The sequence below is a fragment of the Gymnoscopelus braueri genome (genome assembly GCF_963280865.1).
Source record: "Gymnoscopelus braueri genome assembly, chromosome: 9".
In the NCBI taxonomy this organism is placed as follows: Eukaryota; Metazoa; Chordata; class Actinopteri; order Myctophiformes; family Myctophidae; genus Gymnoscopelus; species Gymnoscopelus braueri.
In genome coordinates, this window is record NC_137610.1 from 17270560 (window position 1) to 17293426 (window position 22867).

General features: G+C 42.9%; 1 protein-coding gene across 2 annotated transcripts in view; it reads left to right on the top strand.

Moving 5' to 3' along the window:
* Window positions 1–22867, top strand: part of otud7a (OTU deubiquitinase 7A) — a 59437-nt gene that overhangs the window by 23380 nt on the left and 13190 nt on the right. For both annotated transcript variants that reach the window (XM_080438792.1, XM_080438793.1), the window contains exons 2-9: window positions 1550–1691; window positions 5959–6112; window positions 9572–9760; window positions 11497–11712; window positions 14406–14507; window positions 15308–15435; window positions 16713–16825; window positions 21050–21177. In XM_080438792.1, coding sequence (XP_080294918.1) covers window positions 6028–6112; window positions 9572–9760; window positions 11497–11712; window positions 14406–14507; window positions 15308–15435; window positions 16713–16825; window positions 21050–21177 — 961 coding nt within the window. In that variant the 5' untranslated portion in view covers window positions 1550–1691; window positions 5959–6027. The remainder of the gene's footprint in view (window positions 1–1549; window positions 1692–5958; window positions 6113–9571; window positions 9761–11496; window positions 11713–14405; window positions 14508–15307; window positions 15436–16712; window positions 16826–21049; window positions 21178–22867) is intronic.

The following is a 22867-nucleotide window of genomic DNA, read 5'->3' on the forward strand; positions in this document are numbered from 1 at the left end:
AGAAATCACTGCTGTAAAAAAAAGAAACACACTCACAAAACAAACAGGAAAAAAAAGAAGAACTCTATGTGCCTGAGCTTGTTTAAACCTCACCTGTGCTGTGACTGTCCTGAGGTGTTATATCAATGGGCGGAGGCCTGGGACAGGTGGGGCATGATTGGTTAAATGAGGAAGTGTAGTGTACAGAGTATGTGTTTTCCACATTATTTTACTTTACCAGCACCCCTCAAACAGACATCAACATTCAAACAAGAAGTATTCAAATAATTGTAAGTATTCAAATAAAAAGACATCTCACACCCTATTTAAGTTGTTGGTTACATTAAAGACTCCTTTTCCAGGAGAGTTTCAGCTTGGGGTTAGGCCTATCTACTATGTTCTAGAAGAGAACTGCAAACATCTATTGGCTAATTGTCTAAGTTTCAGTCATAACTCTATTCTTTTTAAGTGAGAGCTCTGTCTACTTTCACACTTTTTGCTGCTGTGTTCAAAGCTCATCCATATAGCAATGGGGTAAACGGTATTTGAACCCCTTTGGTGTTCCTGTGAATTATGCACGGCACTGCAAGATATTTCAGTCTCCATTTATAAGGGCTTTGACACTTGCTCCTCGGCAGTTCTCAGTGTTATGTTGAAATGGGTGCAGTGAGAGGTGTGGCCCGGTGCGGAGGTCAGCCACCATATGTTTGCTAAGTTTCCACCAGCCCTCATCATCTCCATGTATGCCCTCACCTACTCTATAAACATATCTCATTTTATCTACAGCTCCTTCCACGTTTTCACACGTTGGTTTATGAAACAAAATTTGTACTTTGTACAAACGATGGAATATTTTTTTTGACTGTGTGGAAATGACACACGTCAAATAACCATGACCTACCTTCACTGGCATCAGCATTTTGTTGGCACTCTCTTGCGTAACACAGCCAAGACCATGACGCTAGCACTGCACTTTCCCTGCCCATGACAGCACAGTTACATGCAGTACACCTGCACCTCGAAGCTGAGACTACGGTGAAAGTGAAAGGAGCTTTAGAAAGCAAACTTTCACTTGATTAATTACCAATCCCTGTGACTTGTCAAGTTACAGTGCTTGCATTGCGTTTGAAGCATTTCATCATCTTAGCAAAATGCTAGCATCACAGTTGTGGGCAATACATAGCATTGCAGATTTGTAGTCTAATTCGGTCAAAATGTTAGATCACATGGAAGATTAGATACTAGAGGAGCTCTTAGTCTCCTTTTTGGTCTTATAAAAACATGTATTATTATTTTTTCTTTGACTCAAGAAGAGTGAATTAAATCCATAAATTCCATCCATCCAAGGTTGACGTTTACAATGTTGAATCATAAATGGCTTTAAGATAATATCCGGAGTTGCTGATAGAGCTATGCAAACAAGGCTGGTTGCCTTGTTACAGTACCAGCCAAGCCATACTAGTCCAAATTTCTAAATGTTTCAACTTCTTGCACTGTAGTGGAGAGTGGCTTTTAATGTGCATGGATGCTTCCAAGTCTTAATACTGTATGTCTTGTGTCTGTGTTTCAGGGCTCTCTGCATACCCAGTGTGTTCCTCGTCTCCCCACGGCCTCTGAGGACATGGACTAGCCTGGTGCGTGTGTGTGTGTGACACTGACAGTACCATGGCCGTCAGATGGCTGCTCAACAACCCTCAGTGAAAATACAGAAAGTATGTTCAACACGTTTCCCTTCCATGAACATTAAACACAAAATTAAATTGCATTATAGTTAGTAGAGGAGAAGAAGGTAAAACATCCGCACACTGGTTTAAAGCTCCCAAAACGTATTTTACTTAATGCCGCAACGTTTAGACCTTATAGGTCTTCATCAGGCAAATATATCCACCATATTTGCCTGATGAAGACCTATAAGGTTGAAACGTTTGCCAATTTTTAAAATATGTTTTGGAGCTTTAAACCATTGTGCGGATGTTTTACCTTCTTCTCCTTGTTTCTATTCTTGATGTCCAGCACCTGGCCTAAATACAGATACAAGATATGCACACAATCTCCTCTGTGAATTTTTGTTAGTAGAACCATTTCTTGTTGTTGCTGACTGATAGCTACAAAGTTGGATTAAAAAACAAAACATAGGCCTCTTTTGCCTGGATTGGTTTTCTGTTTCTGGTTAACTTAACCTGAACGATTGTACAAAATATTCTGATTATACTCTACATGCTTTTATTAGTTATGTATTATTATTATTATTATTATTATTATTATTATTCATATTAATATTTGTATTATAAACCACGCTAGTTGGACAGTACTACGATTCTTTGGCCCACATTGAGCTGGATCAGACAAAGAGAAATGGTGTGTAGGATGAGTCTTGAGTCATAATGACCTCCCACAGGAGTTCTCAGGGGAACCTGTGAGGTCATGATTTATAACATTCAGCTATTTCAATGTCTCTTTCCCCAGCGCTAGTCACCGCTTTTTGCTCTACAAAGCAATATCATGATTCACACTTTGTGAACCACCTATTATTCTCTTCGTAGTTAAGCGTCCTCCCCAGGGGAGAGCTTAATGATGCGCTTGTATTATCACCACCGTCCTACAAAGAGCAGAGATTGGCTTATAGACTGACATACAGTATATCTCCCTAAATTGAAGCTGTGTCATTAAGATGTAAATACGTATGTTGTTTTTGTTTTGATGTTATAAACATCAAGTTACAGTTAATCACTTCAACCCTATTTAATCTGTTGACCGGGGTCCCCCAGAGGTTCTGTACTTGATCACCTCCTTTTTTCCCTCTACAACAAATCTGTTTGCGATCTACAAGCTCACAACGCGTGAGTGACGTGTTGTCTCAAAATCTTAGCCTGTTATGACATGCCCAGAATAGGAATGCTACGGTTCCTGTGGTTAAGAAATAAAATAGTTAAAATGTTAACGGTTAAAATACTATTTGGTGTCACTCTGTGAGTTACATGTGACATTGTAGAGCCCTGTATAATTGTGGTCGTCTGATTGGCTACACCTCAAGCCAGATTTATACAACGTTGCATGACGGTGACACTTTCCAACAAGAACCGATTTTCAAGCTAACAACGCATTGAATCAATGGAGTATAAATGAGGATGAACTGCTCTGTGTTTCCTCCACCTACCACCATGTCTGAGGCTCTCTCAAATGCTCCGTGATACACAACGCATGCAACACAATGCAAATGGCTGGCAGTAACTAGGTCGGCAAAAACTACAGCTTAAGTGCAGCTTTGGCTCATAAATAATGCATATGATGAAGACAAAAGTTGCTGGGTCTTGAACATTTTCTCTCTGATGCCAAGGCATTGCTCACAGTGCGGTGAGCAGTGCTCACCACACATCCCTTATTTGAGGTGCTGGGTTAGAAGGGATCATGAAGGATAGAATAAAGCCCGCGCACTCAGAGTTTTGACCTGACGAAGAGCCTTGGCTCCAAACGTCGTCAATAAACTGGAGCATGAGTGCGCAGGCTTTATTCTATTCTCTTTATAAACACTGATGATTTTACTGTACCAGCCTTCTTGAGAGTGACTTCTTTTTTAGATGGGGCTCCACAATAATGCAACACACAATAACGTTTAGACTCCTCTATGAGGGGAAATTTCAAAGGCTTTTGGGACTCTGCCATCCAGTAGTTAACTTTCACCCTGTCCTGTTCATGCTGTTACCATCAATGCCCATCTATGAGAAATGGTTAAACATGACAGACAGACGACTAACACACTGCGGTGTCAGGTGGGACTGTGGGACAACAGCTTATGGTCATTCTAAAACTGTGCTTCTCAAACTTTTTCAAGTCAAGGACCCCCAAATTGATACCTATTTGGCTGCGGACCCCCATCTGAAAACGTTTTTTTTAGATTTGTGTTAAAAATTTTAAAAAATAGCAGATCTACAAGTTCTATGAGCTTGTATATCTGCTATTTTTTAATAGCCAAAGTGTAATATATGATTAAAGTGGTCAAAATGATTGTGATATTAACTAATTATGCTGGGGACCCCCTGGTACCCCCGAAGGCCCCCTGGGGGTCCCCATACCCCACTTTAAGAACCAATGTTCTAAGAGATGTCTGTAAGCTGTTCCCACCCAGCAGGGAGTGCTCCTTTTGGTTCACGTAAGAACCGCTTTGGTCTACCGCGGCTTGACAACTAGGCCGGTGCGCTCGTCGTTGTGTGTGAGGCCATGGGCTGCTCGCCACGGGTGATCGCTCGCCTGGCGATTCGCTCAGGCGGGTCTCATGGCCTCACCTAACCGTCGGCACGCTTGCCTTGTTAAGTGATTTACCCACATGAACCCTACCTAGCCTAGTGTCCCTATTCTGGGATGAACATTCTGTGAAAATAGCTGATCTACAAGCTCAAAACGCATCACAACGCGTTGTGAATTTGTAAAGGAGGGGACCTAGTGTAGAACCCTGGGGGACTCCGGTCAATGAAGTATATATCCTGTAGGGTTAAGTGGTTAAAAAGTCATGTATTTATTGTAAAATATTGCTTGCATGTACGCAGGATGTTGAGCGAACCAAAACGAGCGCTCCTCCTGAGTTCAACACGTTACACGCACGCATCTAAAACCACAGAATGTCAATGAACCTGTGGGTGTTTGTTTTCTCCGCTGACGATGCTATGCACTCTTCTCCAACGCCCACACACAGCCCCACGTGGAGAGGAAAGTATGCATATGCTCCCACAGCAGACGCCAGGCTGTGTGTGTGTGTGTGTGTGTGTGTGTGTGTGTGTGTGTGTGTGTGTGTGTGTGTGTGTGTGTGTGTGTGTGTGTGTGTGTGTGTGTGTGTGTGTGTGTGTGTGTGTGTGTGTGTGTGTGTGTGTGTGTGTGTGTGTGTGTCACAGTGAAAGTGTTGACAGTGGTTCCTTTATTTGATCTCTCTGGACCACCAGCATATTTTGAACAATCCTCAAGGACCACCCCACCCTACTTTCCCCCACAAAAATCATATTTAGAATATAAGAAGGAGTTTTTATTAAGTATAAATAAAGTACATCAAGCCCTTAACAGTCGTTATTTCATTTCAAGCCTAAAAAAACTATGTGTTTTCTTAAATTTGACGGACTCAGTAACTCATATTATTTAAACATATTTTTTTATATATTCAACGGGTACAATATATTTGTACCTTTTTAAAAAATAATTTAAAAAAGGTTTTCCCATGGACCACCTGTAATTATGCCATGGACCACTAGTGGTCTGTGAACCACTGGTTGAGAAACAGTGGTACTGTATGTGACCTTGCAGGCATGGAATGTGTGTGTTGTTGATCATCAGAGCCCCGGCGTGGCGTAGTCATGATGTAAACATGTTGTGTAGCTAGGGAGGAGGGGGGGGGGGGCGGAGTGGGACACACACAAAAAAGCCTCCAGAACATCACACTCTGCTGACCAAACAACAATGACTCATCCTTCCTCACTCACACACACACAAACACACACCTCCATCAGCTAGCCCAGAGTGCTGATGTGGGGGCGATGATGCTGGATCACACCCAGCAAGCAACCCTTGGTTGACCCCGGGACAGCAGGAAGCGGTTAATGTTGTCATGAGCAGCACAGGCTGTGGGCCAGAGACCGCCGGGCCAGGCAGGTGTGTCCTGGATAAGGCCTTACTGTTGATACTCCGTCTTTGGGAACTTTTGATATAATGTTATGACCACTGGTGAGAGCTATGAGGAACGGTGTGTGGGAGTGGGAGTGGGACCGCGCTTCACAAAGCACCGTGACGAAGCATTACAAATCAGTAGGTGCCAGGCAGAGGCCGTTGACGAGGCGGCAAAAGAAAGATCACATCCAGTGACTATTCTTCTTTTATTTTTTCTGGCAAGGGTTCGTGAGTGATCAACTGATAGCTGCCAGTCTGTTACTGACGTCACTGACCCGTTTCTGTCCTTTGTTTATCCTGCCGTGTCTGTCTGTCTGTCTGTCTCTCCAGATGAGAACGTGAAGGCTGGCGTCCACCAAGGCCACCGCTGCACCCTGGGCAGCACACACACATGATCACATGACTCTGGACATGGACGCGGTCCTGTCAGACTTTGTTCGGTCCACAGGGGCGGAACCGGGTCTGGCTAGAGACCTGCTGGAAGGTAGGACACACGTTTACTGGCATGTGTGCATTCAAGACTAGACACTATAGCCGATCTATAAGCTCACAACGCGTTGCATCACAATGTGTTGTGAGCTTGTAGATCGGCTATTTCTTAAACTTTTTTACATTTATGGAAAAAGTCTTTTTTAATCTTTTAAAAATAATAATGATTCCATGACCCCAAAATGGAGTCCCGACCCATGATTTGGGAACCACTGCTATAAGACATCTTCTATCTCGGCTACGATCGGTGGGAATTAACAATATTATTAGCTGCTCCCTGTGGACAGGAGGGGAGAGGAGAGGAGAGGCCTGCAGCAGTGAGCCAGCCCGCTGATTTAGAGGCTAGTGTGACAGCTTTACGAGTGCACTCCCCATGGAGAGCTTTGTGCCCATTCAATGGAACTCATTGAGGAGTGGCGAGCTACTGGCACTCGCACAGCTTATGTACAGTACCCTGCCCGCCCAGGAAGGGACGGATGAAGAGCAAAAAGTGCATACAGCAACAGAAAACTGACCATACGTACGGTCAATGGAACTAGCTATACGATTAATACAAACAGCGCTGTGGTCTTTTTTCCCCACAAGTTACGAAAAGTACACTAAATCTGCAATTTAATACAGTCTTATCCAATTACATGTTTATCATAAATAAGTGGATTCCATTAGATTTCCCATCTGGCCAACTGTCGTGTAAACGTTATAAATGAAATAATTCTACATCGTTTTCTAGATTTTGTGAGTGCGGATCTAATATTGTTTACCATAGGGCATTGTCATCCTTTTTACCAGAACAAAAAGGTGTACCACTGAAGACTTCTGCCCCAATAAGCTTTGCATCAAGGCTGTTTAATACTCGGAAGTGTCTGTTGCTGATGATGACTGACAAAAATAATAGGCTCTCAAACTAAGAAAGTCTGCATGAAACAGCCTTTAGAGAGTATGAAACAGCCTGTGGAGAGTATGAAACAGCCTTTGAGGAGTATGAAACAGCCTTTGAGGAGTATGAAACAGCGTTTGGGGTATGAAATCATCATAGTGTGTGAGTGAGCAATGCAGGAAATAGTCTGTGCCTGTCCTGAGAGCTCTTTCTCTGACTCTGCACCCATTGTCTGGTGGTGGCCGCATAAATGAGTGATAGGACTGGGTAATCACCCAAGCTCTCTGTCTCTCTCTTTTGCATTCTGTCTTGCTCTCTCCGTCTGTCTCTGTCTATCTGGCCTCTATTTTGTGGTTTCCCTTTGGCACTCAGCCACAGGGGCACTCTGGACAGGCTAACACACCTAAACAAGACAAAGCACTTGGGGAGAATGGCCCTGGACAATCCAATTCAAGCGGTCAATATCATAGCTGCTTATTTCCGGCGTTAGCCTGCCTGGCTAGCATCAGTCGGCTGCTCTGTGCCCCTCTGGTCTGACTGAGGGAGAGGAGCAGAGACACTGACATGCTGAGAAGTGTGTTGACACTGACAGCTCATGCGGTGCTGCCCCCTGGAGGCATATTTATGCACTGAATCTCTACAGCATAGCCAGTAAATAGTTTTGATTTGCTTTGAGTTAATTGAGGCAGGATATTGGAACAGGTCAACAATGCATCACTGAGGCACCACTCTTAATGAGGAAGGTTTTTTTATATTGTTAATAATCTCTTTTGTGTTTAGAAGAAGGAAATGGCGTTTCCTGTAAGGCTCATTAGTATATGCGTCCTTATGGATTAATTTAACAATCTCAGTTTACGGAATAAACCCCAATTTCCCTTGCAGTTGAACAGTTCAGTTTAATTCATTTTACATGAATGCTTTAGCATGACTTCTGCTGTCCGTGTTGGAAACATTCCCATGCACACGGCGAATAGGGTTCATTTTCATCTTGAAATGAGAAAACTTGGATCAATTGTGAGCTCAGTGCAGGTACAGTACGATGTTTCCATAATGGACTAACTAATGCACTTACATACTATATGGTACAGATGAGTATTCGTGTGGCTTTTGCCGACATCAGCCCTTTTTAATCGAACGGGAAGCTAAACGGAGATGGAATCCCGTCACTGAAGGCCGAAACAATGCTTTTTACTCACTTAATTGATTGGAGGCTAATGTCGGACAGGTTATGTAGACCATGCATTAGGGTGCTGGGTGGCCGTAAGACGGACCCCTAAAATGTATTCTCATGTTTGACCAGCTCAACCAAAGTGAGACACACGAGGAGGAATTGGTTTTGTATTGACTGACGTGGTTAAGTGGGTATGATTGGTGGTGCCAGGTTTCACGTGCACATACACTGCCAAGACCATGCCTCTTGAGGGCTGGAGAATAGAGGACAACTTCCTCTGCAGACGGGGAGTCAATTAATCTGTCTCTCTCTCTCTCTGTCTCGCTCTCTCTCTCTCTCTCTCTCTCTCACGCATGCTCACATTACACCACCAGCATACACATTACTGCATCTGTGCCCTCTAGATGTTTTTGATGTCGCTTGGTGTGTGCCTCTTCGGAGACGGTGTGTCGATCCCATGGCATGGCGAGACAGCCCTCGGAGTTATAATAAGACCCAGACTGGTGTCTCCTAAACCTGCAGGGATTTCTGTCACAGAGAGATGACACCCAGAGGAGACAGCCGTGCGTGCGTTTGTGTGCGCGCGTGTGTGTGTGTGTGTCGGTGTGTGTGTACTGTATGTACGTTTGTGCCTGTGTGTTTCTCTCTCAGGCACAATGTACATACAGTATTGCAGTCTCCTCACGCGATGTCATCTCTGAGGCATGTTTACTGTAGGTTTCATGAACACAGGAACGTGACATTAGCTTGTGGTTGCACACATATTATAGCAGGGTGCCGGTGAAGAACAATTTTTTTGCAAGCTGATGACTTTTACTCATTTTGAATAGAAATATTGTACTTTTGACTCCACTACATTTCTAGGAAGGGACTCTTGGGACGGAAACGTACAAAAAATATTATGAATTAACCACTTGGGCCTTATTTCAAATGTAATGAAAATGGCCGGTTGCAGCCCGCAGCTTGTAAATCTGCTATTTTCACTATTTTTGAAAAATGTATGAAAATCGTGCTTCACTTACTTTACTTTATTCGTTTATTTACGGACAGTGCACGTTAATGAACAGTCATACATGTACAAGAATTCAAGCAATTGAACATGATCTCATGTAAATTTTGCTAGAAGCAAAAACAGAAAATACTTACATACATACCTAATTTAAGCCTAACGAACAACCTAAAATACCTACTATAAAGTCTAATGCCTAACCAATAGAATATCTAAAGCCTATGTTGACATATCCAAGATTTTAAATGTATCGATGGTCACATGTTTGAGACATTTTTAACCATTGTTTTAGTTGTGTTTTAAAGGTACACAGGGGTGGGGCTTCGTAATTTGCACTTTTGAGTACTTGGAGGAGTATTTACTTGAGTATTATACTTGTGTCCACCACTGCTTACAGGTAAAAACTGGGACCTGAGTGCCGCTCTTAATGACTATGAGCAGCTCAGGCAGGTCCACACTGCCAACCTGCCGCAGGTCTTCAACGAGGGCCGCTACTTCGCCAAGCAGCCGGAGGCGAGGGACACGCCCACCCATGTCAACAAGGCTGACAGGCTGTGTGCACAGAAGCAAGAGGATGCTTCACAAGGTATAGCCTGTCTGTGTCAGTTTTCTGAAAAACGTACTATTATCAGTGGTTCTCAAAATTTTTCATGTCAAGGACCTCCCAAATGATATGTATTTGGCCGCCGACCGACCCCCCGTCTGAAAATATTACACAGATGCGTTCCCGGTTTTGATGGGTTAAAGCTGCAATCCATAAAAATTTGGGGGGGAATAAATCGTCATTTTAACCAATCCGTATGGTAGAGCAGTGGTTCTCCAACTTTTTCATGTCAAGGACCCCTAAATTAATATGTACCGTATTTGGCCACGGACCCCCATCTGAAAATATTTTTTTGTGCCAGGGACCCCCATACAAGATTTGTGTTGTTAATTCATTCAATTGTTTTCATTTTTTATATTCCAGTAGAGGTTCTTGCTACAGTAAGTGGGTAAACTGATTGTGATGCTATATTAACAAATTTAGCTGGGGACCCCCTCAAGGACCCCTGGCGGTCCCCGGACACCACTTTCAGAACCACTGTAGTTAGAGTTTGTTAATACAATACAACTAACACGACTGCATTGGGTAGAGGTGGCCTCCCTGCTCTTTTGTTCAGACATACGTATACATCCTGTGGTCAGGTAGAACCACTACTGGTTGACAAGATGTATTGCATGAAGCTCAAAGGGTAATATCTCAAGCCTTCTAATGCTGCACGATCAATGCATCTGTGAACTCCACAAACATACCATTGCTCTGCGCATTCACGCGTTTGGTTCGTTTGCTTCTGAGCAATCGGGGTTGCAATTTCAATCCCACTTACACGATGTAAAGCAAAACACGCTATTAAATCTAAAATATTCATACAACTCAATTTGTGTTATCTATATTACTCATTGACAGTGCGCTGTCCCCGTTACTATAGTAACCCAACACGGCACGTGTTGATGGAGGCAGAAACACAGCAATAGCCGTATGACAGAGAGCATATGACATAAAGTTTTCAAGCTAAAGAAACATTGGGGGAAATATTTGTGTGCTCATACTGAAAAAGGAGCACATCCCAGTATGAATCATCATCCTAGGATTCATATTTTGCACACATTGGCATCGTTGCTGCACCGCAAGCGCAAGGTAACACTATACAACCCTCCACAACCACCCCAAACATGAGTAAAATATGATTTAGCCTGAAAAAGCCACAGTCCACAAACCTCAATAATGCAAATATTACAGGAGAGATTACAGAAAAGATCAAGGCAGTTGGATAAAAAAAAATGACTACAGTCAACACAAATCGAGGGGTTTAAAACAACATGATGTCGAATGAGTCGAGACTGAATGTCATACAAAGGTGTCGCTCTTATCTCTTATCAAAGTTGCAATGAAGGTTTTTATTGAAAAAATAAGAATTGTGATCTCAATTTGTAGGGAGAAAGATCGTGATTCACATTTTAGCAGGAATCATGAAGCCCTAGTGCCTCCTCAAACGGGCAGCCCGTTAAGGCCCATTTATGCTCGACTGTGTCGTGCGACGAATAGCTCAGCGGTAGAACTTCTCGTTCGGCAGACACAGGTTTCGAATCCTGGGTAGGACATTAATCTTACAGATTGCAGCTTTAACACGGAGGACTCGGCTGTGCGTCATCACAACATCAACGCAGCCAATGAGCATTCCTCACCACACATCTTAACATGTAGTTCCTTCAATTCGTATACGATCGTTTCCCATTTACCTCGTTACGTTCTCACTTCCCTTGTTTCCCTCCCTCTTTTAGAGAAGCGCCTGTCCCGTGGGATTTCCCACGCCAGCTCTGCCATTATGTCCTTGGCACGGCTGCAAGTGGCCAATGATACCAGCGAACAGTTCCCCCTTGACATGCCCATCTACACATTCCAACTGCCCGACCTCAGCGTCTACAGCGAGGACTTCAGGAGTTTCATAGAGAGAGACCTCATCGAGCAGTCCACCATGATGGCTCTGGAGCAGGCTGGTGAGTGCCGCAATGCCCGTGCTTTACTGGAGGTCTGTCTTCAAGATCATATCTCTGACTCGTCTTAATTTGGAGGACCTGGCTGGGAAAGCTGCAATGGATGTGAAGCTTCAAATAGCAGCAAAAACTAGCAGAGAGATAGAACTGCACCGTAGTCTGGAAGCTAGACATCAAGTAATTCAGAGGCATTCACCGTTCCCAAGGGATTAATCTTCCGTAGACTCAACTAAAGCTTTGAACCTCAGTGAGAGGAACTAGTTTGTGAAGTTTCACATTTTTGTGTAGGCTTTCCCACACGATACAGAGATCAAAAAAAGGCTTTCTAACTTGTTTCCTGTCAGGCATTCGGGGACAGCCATCAGGGCAGAATCGTGGGGCCAAGAACTCTATTGACCTCCATTTTACTTGGTTTGGAAGTACATAAATAAGAGATTAGCCATCTTAAAGTGGTCTTTAAAATAAAAGTATACCCCAGACTGGGCCTGTGCAGGGACAGCAATGGACTATGATTTGCAAAGTTGAGGGCGGAATTTTTGTCATGCATCAAAGAACAATTGAAGGAGGCACAAAAAAAAAGAAAAACATCTGCATTTCAAGCAGATCCAACACTGAGGGGCAAATCTTCTGTGCAAATCTCTTCTGTGTTTACTGTTGAATAAATGATGCCTTCAGATCACCTCAGGCCCTGAGCACAGAGGCTGCATGGTGCACCGGGCCCAGGGCAGAGAAGCATGAGCTGTCTCCACCCCCAGGGACGCCGACCGAGGGAGGGTAAAATGTGGAAGAAAGTCCAGGCATACAGCGGGGGATGGGAGAGTGCAGATAATGTAGGAATGATATGAGGTTCCATGATTTCAGAGTATAGTTTCATGGCGGTTGCTGAGTATACAGTAGGAGTACAAGGGATGTTTCAGCCATAGCCCGCCAAACTCTATACTAGGTTCATGCACAAGGATTGAAGGCTAATTGTCCTCAAGGAGCCTTCATATGATGTGATAATGCTGGACATATAGATACATGGTTATGTTCAAATAGGAGTCAATTGTCCAATCCAAAAGACTTTAAAATGGTATATCTGACAATTCATATAATAGGATCTCCACTGTCAATTTTGTGAATGTTTAGACAATCAATCAATGTCCCGTTCTGAAGATTTACTTTACTTTACAGTATGATCCTACAATACCCAGAATTCTCTGCAAAGGTTTGCTTCTGGAGCAGTTATCGATGCCATTAGCGGCCCCTAGTGTCAGTGGGTAGACCGGCTACTTACTGTAGCTTTTGATGTCTGTGCGACATCACCGCTTAGACATTATTGAGTTGCTTTTGATTGGCTCCCTCTGTGAAACAGTGAGCGTTGACTGACTTCACGCCATTCGTTGATCATTACTCATACCGATAAAGAAGTGAAGATGAGGTTGAAAAACAGCAGGATATTATTTAGATTCTTTACAGTATGTGTGCTTGTTCCAAGCAGTTTTCACAGCAAGGGGTTTCTAATATCTTCATAGATTGTGTCATTGATAATGGACCGTACCCGTGGTCTGGCATGTTTAGGCCACTTACTACAACAAACCCTTTGCTTGACTGATTACTGCCAGTCATTTTCAAAAGCATAGCCTACAGTGGTTTGTAAAAACAGAGAAATGACAACCAGGTGCTCAACAGAAAACAAATTAATATGTAAAAATATTGATGGTGCTCCTGGATCAAATGGAAATAACCATAGAAAAAACAAAGGAAAGATCTGGGCGCAGAAAACTGGAGGACAAAGGTAAATAAATTAAAGATAAATAAAAAGCCATTATTTATACATGGCTAAGCCGACATGTTTCAACCACAACCAGGCTTCATCAGGGCAAAGTGAATGCCATACTGTGGTTTGTATGATTTTCAAGGAAGCAACTGGATGGAATCCAGTCATTTCAGGACGGTAGAAAAATCTACTTGCAGAGACTTGCACTTTGCTTAAGATAGGTAACGCAACACACTAAGTATCATTTATCATTCATTTCATCAAGTTACAATATCATTGCAACTTTGCAAGTAAAGAGTCCCTGGAGAAAATATTGATTTACAAATGGAATTCAAACGTCAGCGACTTATTAACCTCGCAATGATGTGTAATCAACATTGACTCAAAACAAAATCAAAATAATTATGCCATTAAGGGGAATGGTCTTTGCTTTTGTATGATATTGGCTGAAGCTGTAAATAAACAATGACATACAGTATATTGATGTTGGTATGGTCAGTTAAAGGTCCATACAGGAAATTAACCGTCACTTAAAATATGGGATGACCTGCTGGTTAAACCAGTTAATGCACCGACTGCATACAGTAATCACATCGTCTAGGTTCATCTTCCTCCTTTGTGGTCTCACCTTCATGTCTCTCTACCTACTACGCTGTTAACCCATTCAATCCAGGAACGCACCTGTGTCATTTTAGATTTTTTCAAAAATAGCAGATCTACAAGCTCATAGCTATGAGCTTGTAGATCAGGAACAGACCTGGAACAAAATATTTTACATATTCAAAGATTTGCACAAATGTTCACGATTCTTAAAAAAATAGCCAAAGAAATCTTAAAAATGACACAGATGCGTTCCCAGATTGAACGGGTTAAAGAATGCGACCAATGTAAAGAAATATTTTTATTTTATTTTGTACATGTTCCTCCATGCCCGCAGGTCGTTTAAACTGGTGGTCCACCATGTGCACTGGCTGTAAAAAGCTCCTCCCTCTGGCTACCACCGGCGACGGGAACTGCCTGCTGCATGCCGCTTCATTAGGTGAGTCCCTCGTGGACAAACGTGGGCGAATCGCTGTCACAGCTGTGTGTCAGCGCTGTGTGCCACAGCTGCTGAGTGCAGAGGACAGAGAGGAGAGGGAGAGGTGTGATGAGAGGGCGATGGAAGGGGAGGATAGGGAGGGAGATGGGCTGACCCGTGCAGAGGGCAGGAGACTGTCATGCTGTTGGACTTGGGGGGCTGAGGAGGGAGACAGGTCTGATTCTCTCTTGTGAGAAACACTGGAATCAAGAGGGAAGCTGCTGGGGGATAATAAATCCAAGACACATAAATGTAATCTATGCTGACAGAGGATTAAGGGCCTTTGCGTGGGCAACAAGTGAAGTGTTAAGACACAACGAGGGAGATGAACTGGGGGTCACCTCAACCCCCCTACATATTCATTATTATGTCGATACTTGGGTACGTCTGTGCAGATCTCTGACTATTCTGTTCCTCTGACTATGCTGTTTCAGTCATGTAATACAATGGTTCTCAACCAGTAGTCCGGGGACCACCAGTGGCCCTTATAGATAGAGTTAAATTATTGTTGAACATCTGCATTACTTAATTTGCAAGAAGTCTACACAATTAGAGGATGTAGAAGAATTGTTATTTTGACAAAATCTTATCCAACGACAACATAATATTCTAAGTTTTGGGTCTGAGAGGCTTAATTCTCATCAAACGGTGGTCAGTGGCTCAAATGCAGAATAAATAATGGACCTTTATGAAAAGGGTTTAAAACCACTGATGTAATATATCGTCCACTCCTTAATGGTCGTGTGTTATGTGTCCATCAGGGATGTGGGGCTTCCACGACAGGGACCTGATGCTGAGGAAGTCTCTCTACACCATGATGAAGAGCGGAGCTGAGAAAGCGGCTCTGAAGAGACGGTGGAGGTGGCAGCAGACCCAGCAGAACAAGGAGGTCAGGCGTCCATTTTATTCACTGTATACTCCACACAAATGCATTCATGATGTCATCAACATCGGCAGCTGGTTTTTCTCCGTCTTATAACGAGTGTGCTACATTTGAGAACGGACGATTGGATCCTCATGAACCCCGCCGTCCTTATTCTGGGGGGCGAACATTCGGCAAAAAATAGTAAATCGTCTCTGTCGAGTGTAAACCTCATATGTCCAAAACTGTAACTTTTCAGGATTCAAATTCAAAAACGGCAAAAGTAGCAGATCTCCAAGTTCGAAACGCGTCGCTGTTTCGAGCTTGCAGATTTGCTACTTTTGAGGCTTTTGTGACGCTGTAGTATGATCAAGTAGGGTGTTAATTTACAATGCATTTTGAGCTTGTAGAGTGAAGACATTTAGTGTAGAGGAAAAAAAGGAGGGAGCTTGTATAGATCAGTGTTTCTCTAATGTGACCTTAAAGGAGTAATTCACCCAAAAATTACTTATTTTCTATCAATTACACACCCCATGAAGTCATGAATTCATGGAGATGTTTTTGTTTTTGTCGCATTCCTAAGCCAATAATTTGATGACCTCCATTGAGTCTCTGCCGGAGGTACTACAGGTTATATGAGAGAAAGTGGAAAATGAAAACATCTATTTTGCTCTTATCATTGCATGTCGGGCAGAAACCTCTTATCTCCATCACACAAAAACATTAAAAGTAGCAGAGCCGCGTTTTGAGCTTGTCGAATTTTCCTTCGACTTTTTCCTGAAAAGTAACAGTTTTGAACATGCTTAATGATATAACATTGACAAGTTTTGGGTGCACCTGCTGATCTGTTGATCTGTAAAGTGTTCAACCAATTTAGATAATAACTGAATAGCATTGAACAACCATTCAGCGTGTTGTGGGTCAGGTCAGGACAAAGAACCCTGAGTCCGGATGCTCCTGGTCTAAACTAAGTGCACTTGCGTGGGTGTTAAACACTTAATACAGTACTTCCTTTTGCCCAAAATAATAGGAACCCCAGGATTAATGGCTTATAGAGAGCTTCAGGAACCAACCCATAGATGCAGACAGAGATTTCGAGAAGTGAAATAATGGCAATAGGCATTTATGTGGGTGAACATGAGCACATGCTTATCAGTTTCCATTTCCCCCTCTGTGTGTGTGTGTGTGTGTGTGTGTGTGTGTGTGTGTGTGTGTGTGTGTGTGTGTGTGTGTGTGTGTGTGTGTGTGTGTGTGTGTGTGTGTGTGTGTGTGTGTGTGTGTGTGTGTGTGTGTGTGTATTGCAGTCAGGACTGGTGTACACCGAGGAGGAGTGGGAGAGAGAATGGAACGAGCTGCTGAAGTTGGCCTCCAGTGAACCGCGCACCCACCTCAGCAAGAACGGCAACACCAGTGGAGGGTAAGACTGTTGTGTTTCACACACACACGCTCCCTGAAATCCAGCAAGCCTACGCGTGTGCAGCGTGCACTCACTCACCTGACTGAACACACACACGAGCCAGAATCCAGCAATATGACAGCTGCATGTAAAAGTATTATTCTATCAATTACTTACAATAAAATATATATATATCAACGAATCAAAGCTAAAATTGATGTTAGATTTTTTAATAGGCGACTAAATTGATAGTCAAGGTCAAGGTCTTTTATTAATGTCCCAAGAGGGCAATTAGGTTTACAGCAAAGAGGTAGTGGTTTAAAACATACAAACAGTACAGGACAACAACAGACGTGAAACACCAAAGCATAAACAGAAACCTGGGCGCATCTAGTGCAGAATAGACAATAAAAATATAAAAATAAAGGCTCCATTCAGAAAAAAGTGCTTTGATATAAAGTGCCGGCATAAAGTGCTTGTTCGTTCAACATCGTCATCATCAGCAACATATCATCATTTACCTGTTACTGGCAGCGTTGACTGCGCGGATCGAGGCAGGGACAAAGGAGTGCTTATATCTGTTATTACTAACACCAGGGGCACCCAGATGATCTGATTAACCATTTATACCTATTTTATACTTAGCTAAAACCGATGTACAAGTTCACAACGTGGCGCATTGTGTCATTTTTGCCGTTTGGTGGAGGGGTGAACTATTGCAATTTCCCCCCAAAATGTACAATTTGATTAAAATGGATTATTTTGAATAATCAATTAAATAGATTAGTTCACAACAGCAGACACTGAGAAATCCTGAGCGTTAATTTAACCCGTAATTTGTACCCGAAAGGGTACATTTGTTCACTGTCGGAGTTAAATAACACTCGGGGATCTTGCGGTGGACAAGCCAGTGGCAAAATCCAAGACATCGACAGACGGTTGCTGCAATTGCAACCTTGCATCACTGTGATCAATGTCTGAAGACTGGGGATCTGGGGACTAAAGAAGGGACTTTGCTTGCATTAGGGGGCCATCATTATACACCGAAAAATCCTCAGTGTTCATTTACCTCTTGGGAGCTTCCATTTTTACATTCTTGGAGTTAAATTAAGGCTGAGGATGTAGGATGGTTGCCCATTAACACCAGACAGGGCTCGCAATTAAAAGCTGACCTTTTCACCGAGATGGATTTGTCAGGAAAGCCTGCGAGCGCTCTCCTGGACCGCAGCGCTTTCCCTGAGCGCTGCCTTGACCTACAATAACACAGTGGAAGATCAGATTGTGACACTCTGCCATCTACTGGTGAGGTTGGATATTGATAGGTGTGTGTGTGTGTGTGTGTGTGTGTGTGTGTGTGTGTGTGTGTGTGTGTGTGTGTGTGTGTGTGTGTGTGTGTGTGTGTGTGTGTGTGTGTGTGTGTGTGGTGCCTCATTCACACTCACACACACCTGGTGGCTCAGGCCAAATGGACCGTGTTAGCCTGGAATCCAGGCTGAGGCGTTAGTTCAGCGTTTTTTTTTTTTTTTTTTACTTCGCTTCTCCGTCTGGCTATCATCCAGTTTGAGCTGGATTTTCAAACGCCACCAATTACCCGAGGGTCCCGCCCCTTGCAAATGGCAGTTTTACCAGACTGAGAAGCAAAGTGAGAAAAAACGAATCCACCGAACGGAGTGAATCAGTCTGGATTCCATGTTAGCAAAAAGTAGCAGATCGACAAGCTTTCGAGCTTGTAGATCTGCTATTTTTGATGCTTTTGTGTGACGTTGTAGTATGATCAAGTAGTGCGTTAATTTACGAAAAAACACAAAAAGTTAAAATATGGAGGTAAGAGGATTTTGCCCGACAGCAACGATATCATTTATACATGTGTTTGAGCTGCAGCAGATGATGAGGTACTGTACATTTCTCCCTCCGATGGCATAAACCAGCGGATCTCAAAGTGGGTCCTTGAGGGGGTTCCAGGGGGTCCCCAGCTAAATGAGCTAATATAGCATCAAAATCTGTTTAACCCTATACATCGGCTATTTGAAAATAGCCGATCTACAAGCTCACGACGCGATGTGAGCTTCTAGATTTGCACACAAAAAAAAAACATTTGGAAACATTTGAACAATACAAATCTTGTATGGGGGTCTCTGGCACAAAATCTTTTCAGATGGGTTGAACTGGGGTTCAGGGAGGGAGTCGACCCGGAAGCAGACTGTGGTTTCCTACTACGCACAGAGAATGCACCGAAAAACGCTGTGGCTTTTTCATTTTCCATTTCCTGAGCCCGATTCATACTTCATCATATGAAGGTGTTGCGTGCTGAAAATAGCCAACCTACAAGCTCACAACGCATTGCGGATGGGACGCGTTGTGAGCTTGTAGGTCTGCTATTTTTGTCTCGTACGACAGTATGAATCAGCCATTACTCCCTCGTTTGTGCACACACACACACACACACACACACACACACACACACACACACACACACACACACACACACACACATGTACTCTCTCCAATGGAAATAATAAAAGAATAACCATGAACTGACAAGGTCTCACTGTTAGTGGAACATCTTAAATGCAATTGAACGCTGGCTAAAGCACTTTTAATTTCAGTAGATTGCCATGACTACATATGCAATTCCAGTGCAATTCCACGCCCCAAACCTCATTCGCTGCAGTTATGGACAATAGAAACACACCTTGAGATATCGCCAGTTTGAGGATATGTCTTTTATTACGTATGTACGAATTGCCCACGATGCTACATTAAAGTCAATTTGCAGATATCTTTATTTTATTTTATATTTTTCATTTAGGATGGTGGTTTTAATCTCTCATGGAGTTTGACTGCGGTACAGTAATCAGGTTAGGTCCGTTTTGATGGCCCTCGAGTCTAATGAGACCATAAAGCGGCTGAGTGGGATTCACATATTAAGAGGCTCTTCATTAAGAGTGAATTTGGCAGTGGAACTGTGTGGTTGACAACTTAATTGTTGCACATCCCCTGGTGGTTGCATGCCTGGAAGCTCACTCTCTCCCCCCTCTGTCTCTCTCTGGTGTTGTTCTTCCCATTCACACGCACATATACGAGCAGATGGGGCTTGTGTGCTGTGTGTCACGGCTATCACCTTTATGGTTACCATCAGTGTTGCCAGGTCTGCTTATTATAAGCGACTTTGGGCTTGTTTTTCAGTAAAGTTGCTTGTAAATATTGGTGGTTGTGGGCAAACGTGTATGTGCTTATTTGGGCTTGCTTAAAAAAAAAAAAGATTATTGTTTAAACCAGTGGTTCTCAAACTGTTTCATGTCCTATTTGTAAACGATTTGTCCACGGACCCCCATTTGAAATGATAATTTGTGCCAGATTTGTACCAGATTTGTATTGTTAAAATGGTTAAAAAATGTTCCACATTTTGCCCTTTTTTCCCCTCAAGATGTTTTTGAAAACAGCAAATCTACAAGCTTACAACGCCTTCTAAACTTATAGATCGGCTATTTATTTAAAATAAATCTGCTATTTTCAAGTATACAGTAGGTTTGAAGTGCTCATGTGGCCTAGTCGCTTCTTTTGGGCTTGTTTTCATAGACCTGGTTGCTTATTTCTCTCGCGAAATCTGGCAACAGTGGTTACCATGAGTATTTTATGTAAGATCGGGTTACACCAGAGCACGATGGCCAAGCGAGCGGTGTGTAATATCACTGTAGGAGGAGCACATTGAGTTTCCCACTGTGTGAAATGTGCTATTTAGATAGCTCAGCCTCAGTTCGATGTATTAACCACATTAACCCTGGAGTCCCTATTTTTAAAACATTAAATGATTTTCAAACATTTTCAAAATGAATTCTTCTCAATTTACAAAAATAGAGGAAATAGCTGAGCTACAAACTCACAACGTGTTGCATTCGTTGTGACTTGTGAGCTTATAGATCGGCTATTTCCGTTATTTGTCACACGAAGTACAGTATAAAGGAGTAGTTCGCCGAAAAAAATCTTATTTTCTATCAATTACATACCACATGAAGCCTTGAATTCATGCATTTTTTTTGTTTTTGTCGCATTCCTAAGCCAATAATTTGATGACCGGCTCAATTGCAGGTCAATTGAGTCCTGTCTGTCACTAACAACTGCAGCTGAATAAAGCATAATTTATTGTTTGTTACACGACAGTGATGCTAACCATCATGTCTGTCTGTCTATCCGTCTGTCTGTCTGTCTGTCTGTCTGTCTGTCTGTCTGTGTGTCTGTCTGCAGGGTGGATAACACTGAGGACCCGGTCTATGAGAGTCTGGAGGAGTTCCATGTGTTTGTCCTGGCCCACGTGCTGCGCAGGCCCATCGTAGTGGTTGCTGACACTATGCTAAGAGACTCAGGAGGAGAAGGTAGTCTGTCTATCTAACTGTGTGTGTGTGTGTGTGTGTGTGTGTGTGTGTGTGTGTGTGTGTGTGTGTGTGTGTGTGTGTGTGTGTGTGTGTGTGTGTGTGTGTGTGTGTGTGTGTGTGTGTGTGTGTGTGTGTGTGTGTGTGTGTGTGTGTGTGTGTGTGTGTGTGTGTGTGTGTGTGTGTGTGTGTTATATTCGCAAGGGTGGAAAGAGTACTATAATATCCTATTGGAGTAGAAGTACAGTTACTTAAATGGAATATCCTCCTGATTGTGCCATAACATAAGAAATGTAGGCTATTATTTTTCTTTTTTTTAAGAGTAGCCTATTATTTCCCCCCTTTTTTCTCTCAATTTAGTTATGCCAATTAACTCTACCCACACATTTCTGTGTTGCCACGGCTATTGTACCCTAGCCTGGCATGGCCAGACTAATATCACTGCGTAGATACAGTATTAGTCTGGTGATAAACCCGCCCCATATTTGCATGCTGGGCTCTGGTTGGTGCTCCACAACTTCGGGAGCAGCGAAATCCAATCACAACCGAGCGGAGCCAGACTACTTTGTGGAGGGCTTTTTATTTATTTTTCGCTGGCAGATTCGTCTGGTTTCCAGGATAATTGTACCATACTGGCTCTCCTGCCAGTGAGGAGCCCCCACCGGGAGGACGTAGTCAACCTGTGACGTCAGTCATCTATGACATGAGTCATCTATAACATATCTATGACATTCTGTATGACTCCAAATGTGGTTAAGGTTACAGCCCAATCAGAGCCCCATTTGACTTCTGTTATACAATTCAAGTTTAATGCTTCAGAAAGTATAAAACATATGTGAAAAGAAATTTGTGGAGGGACTTCTGTGGCCTACCGGAAGCAAGCATGCAAAGTTTGACATAAATCTCTCATAGACAGCTAGTGTTTTGCAGAGCCACGTCGTACAACATTCAAGTACATGAAAAACTAAATGCACATGTGTATGTCTGTGTATATGTGTGAATGTGGCTATGGCTATGAATACATACTGTCAGTGTTAGGGATTGACAACTGTATGTACCGTAAATTTCGGACTATAAGCCGCGACTTTTTTCCCATTTTTCGACCCTGCGGCTTATATAACGGTGCGGCTTATCTATGGATTTTTACAGCTAACGGCCACTAGGGGACCTCCTAAATCTATGGATTTTACACCCGCGGCTTATAGTCCAGTGCGGCTTATATATGTACAAATCATTCAATTTAGCTGCTGCGGCTTATATTCAGGTGCGCCTTATAGTGCGAAAATTACGGTACTAGTGAAATTGAATACATAGGACCACAATGGAAACAAGTCCCCAGGACTTTTTGGTGTTATCCTTTTAGCTCACATGTCTGACCATACCTCGTGCCGTTTACATTTCTGTCTAAAGTATTCAATGAATAATATAATCATAATAATATAGATATTACAGCAGTGCAAAGTTAAAAGAGTTTGTATGAATGTAAATAGAGCCAATTCCATTCTAGTTCCAATCTCATGATAGCCATGATAGCCATGATTAATGCCTGTAACCATAGCAACATTGAATACAGACCCAGGATGACGACTTCAGCAGCTTTAGTTTTTATCTCATTTGACTGCTATAACAACAGGAGGCGTGCCGTGAGTTTATCCTTCAGGATGAGATAAGCGACAGTGACGTTGCATGTTTT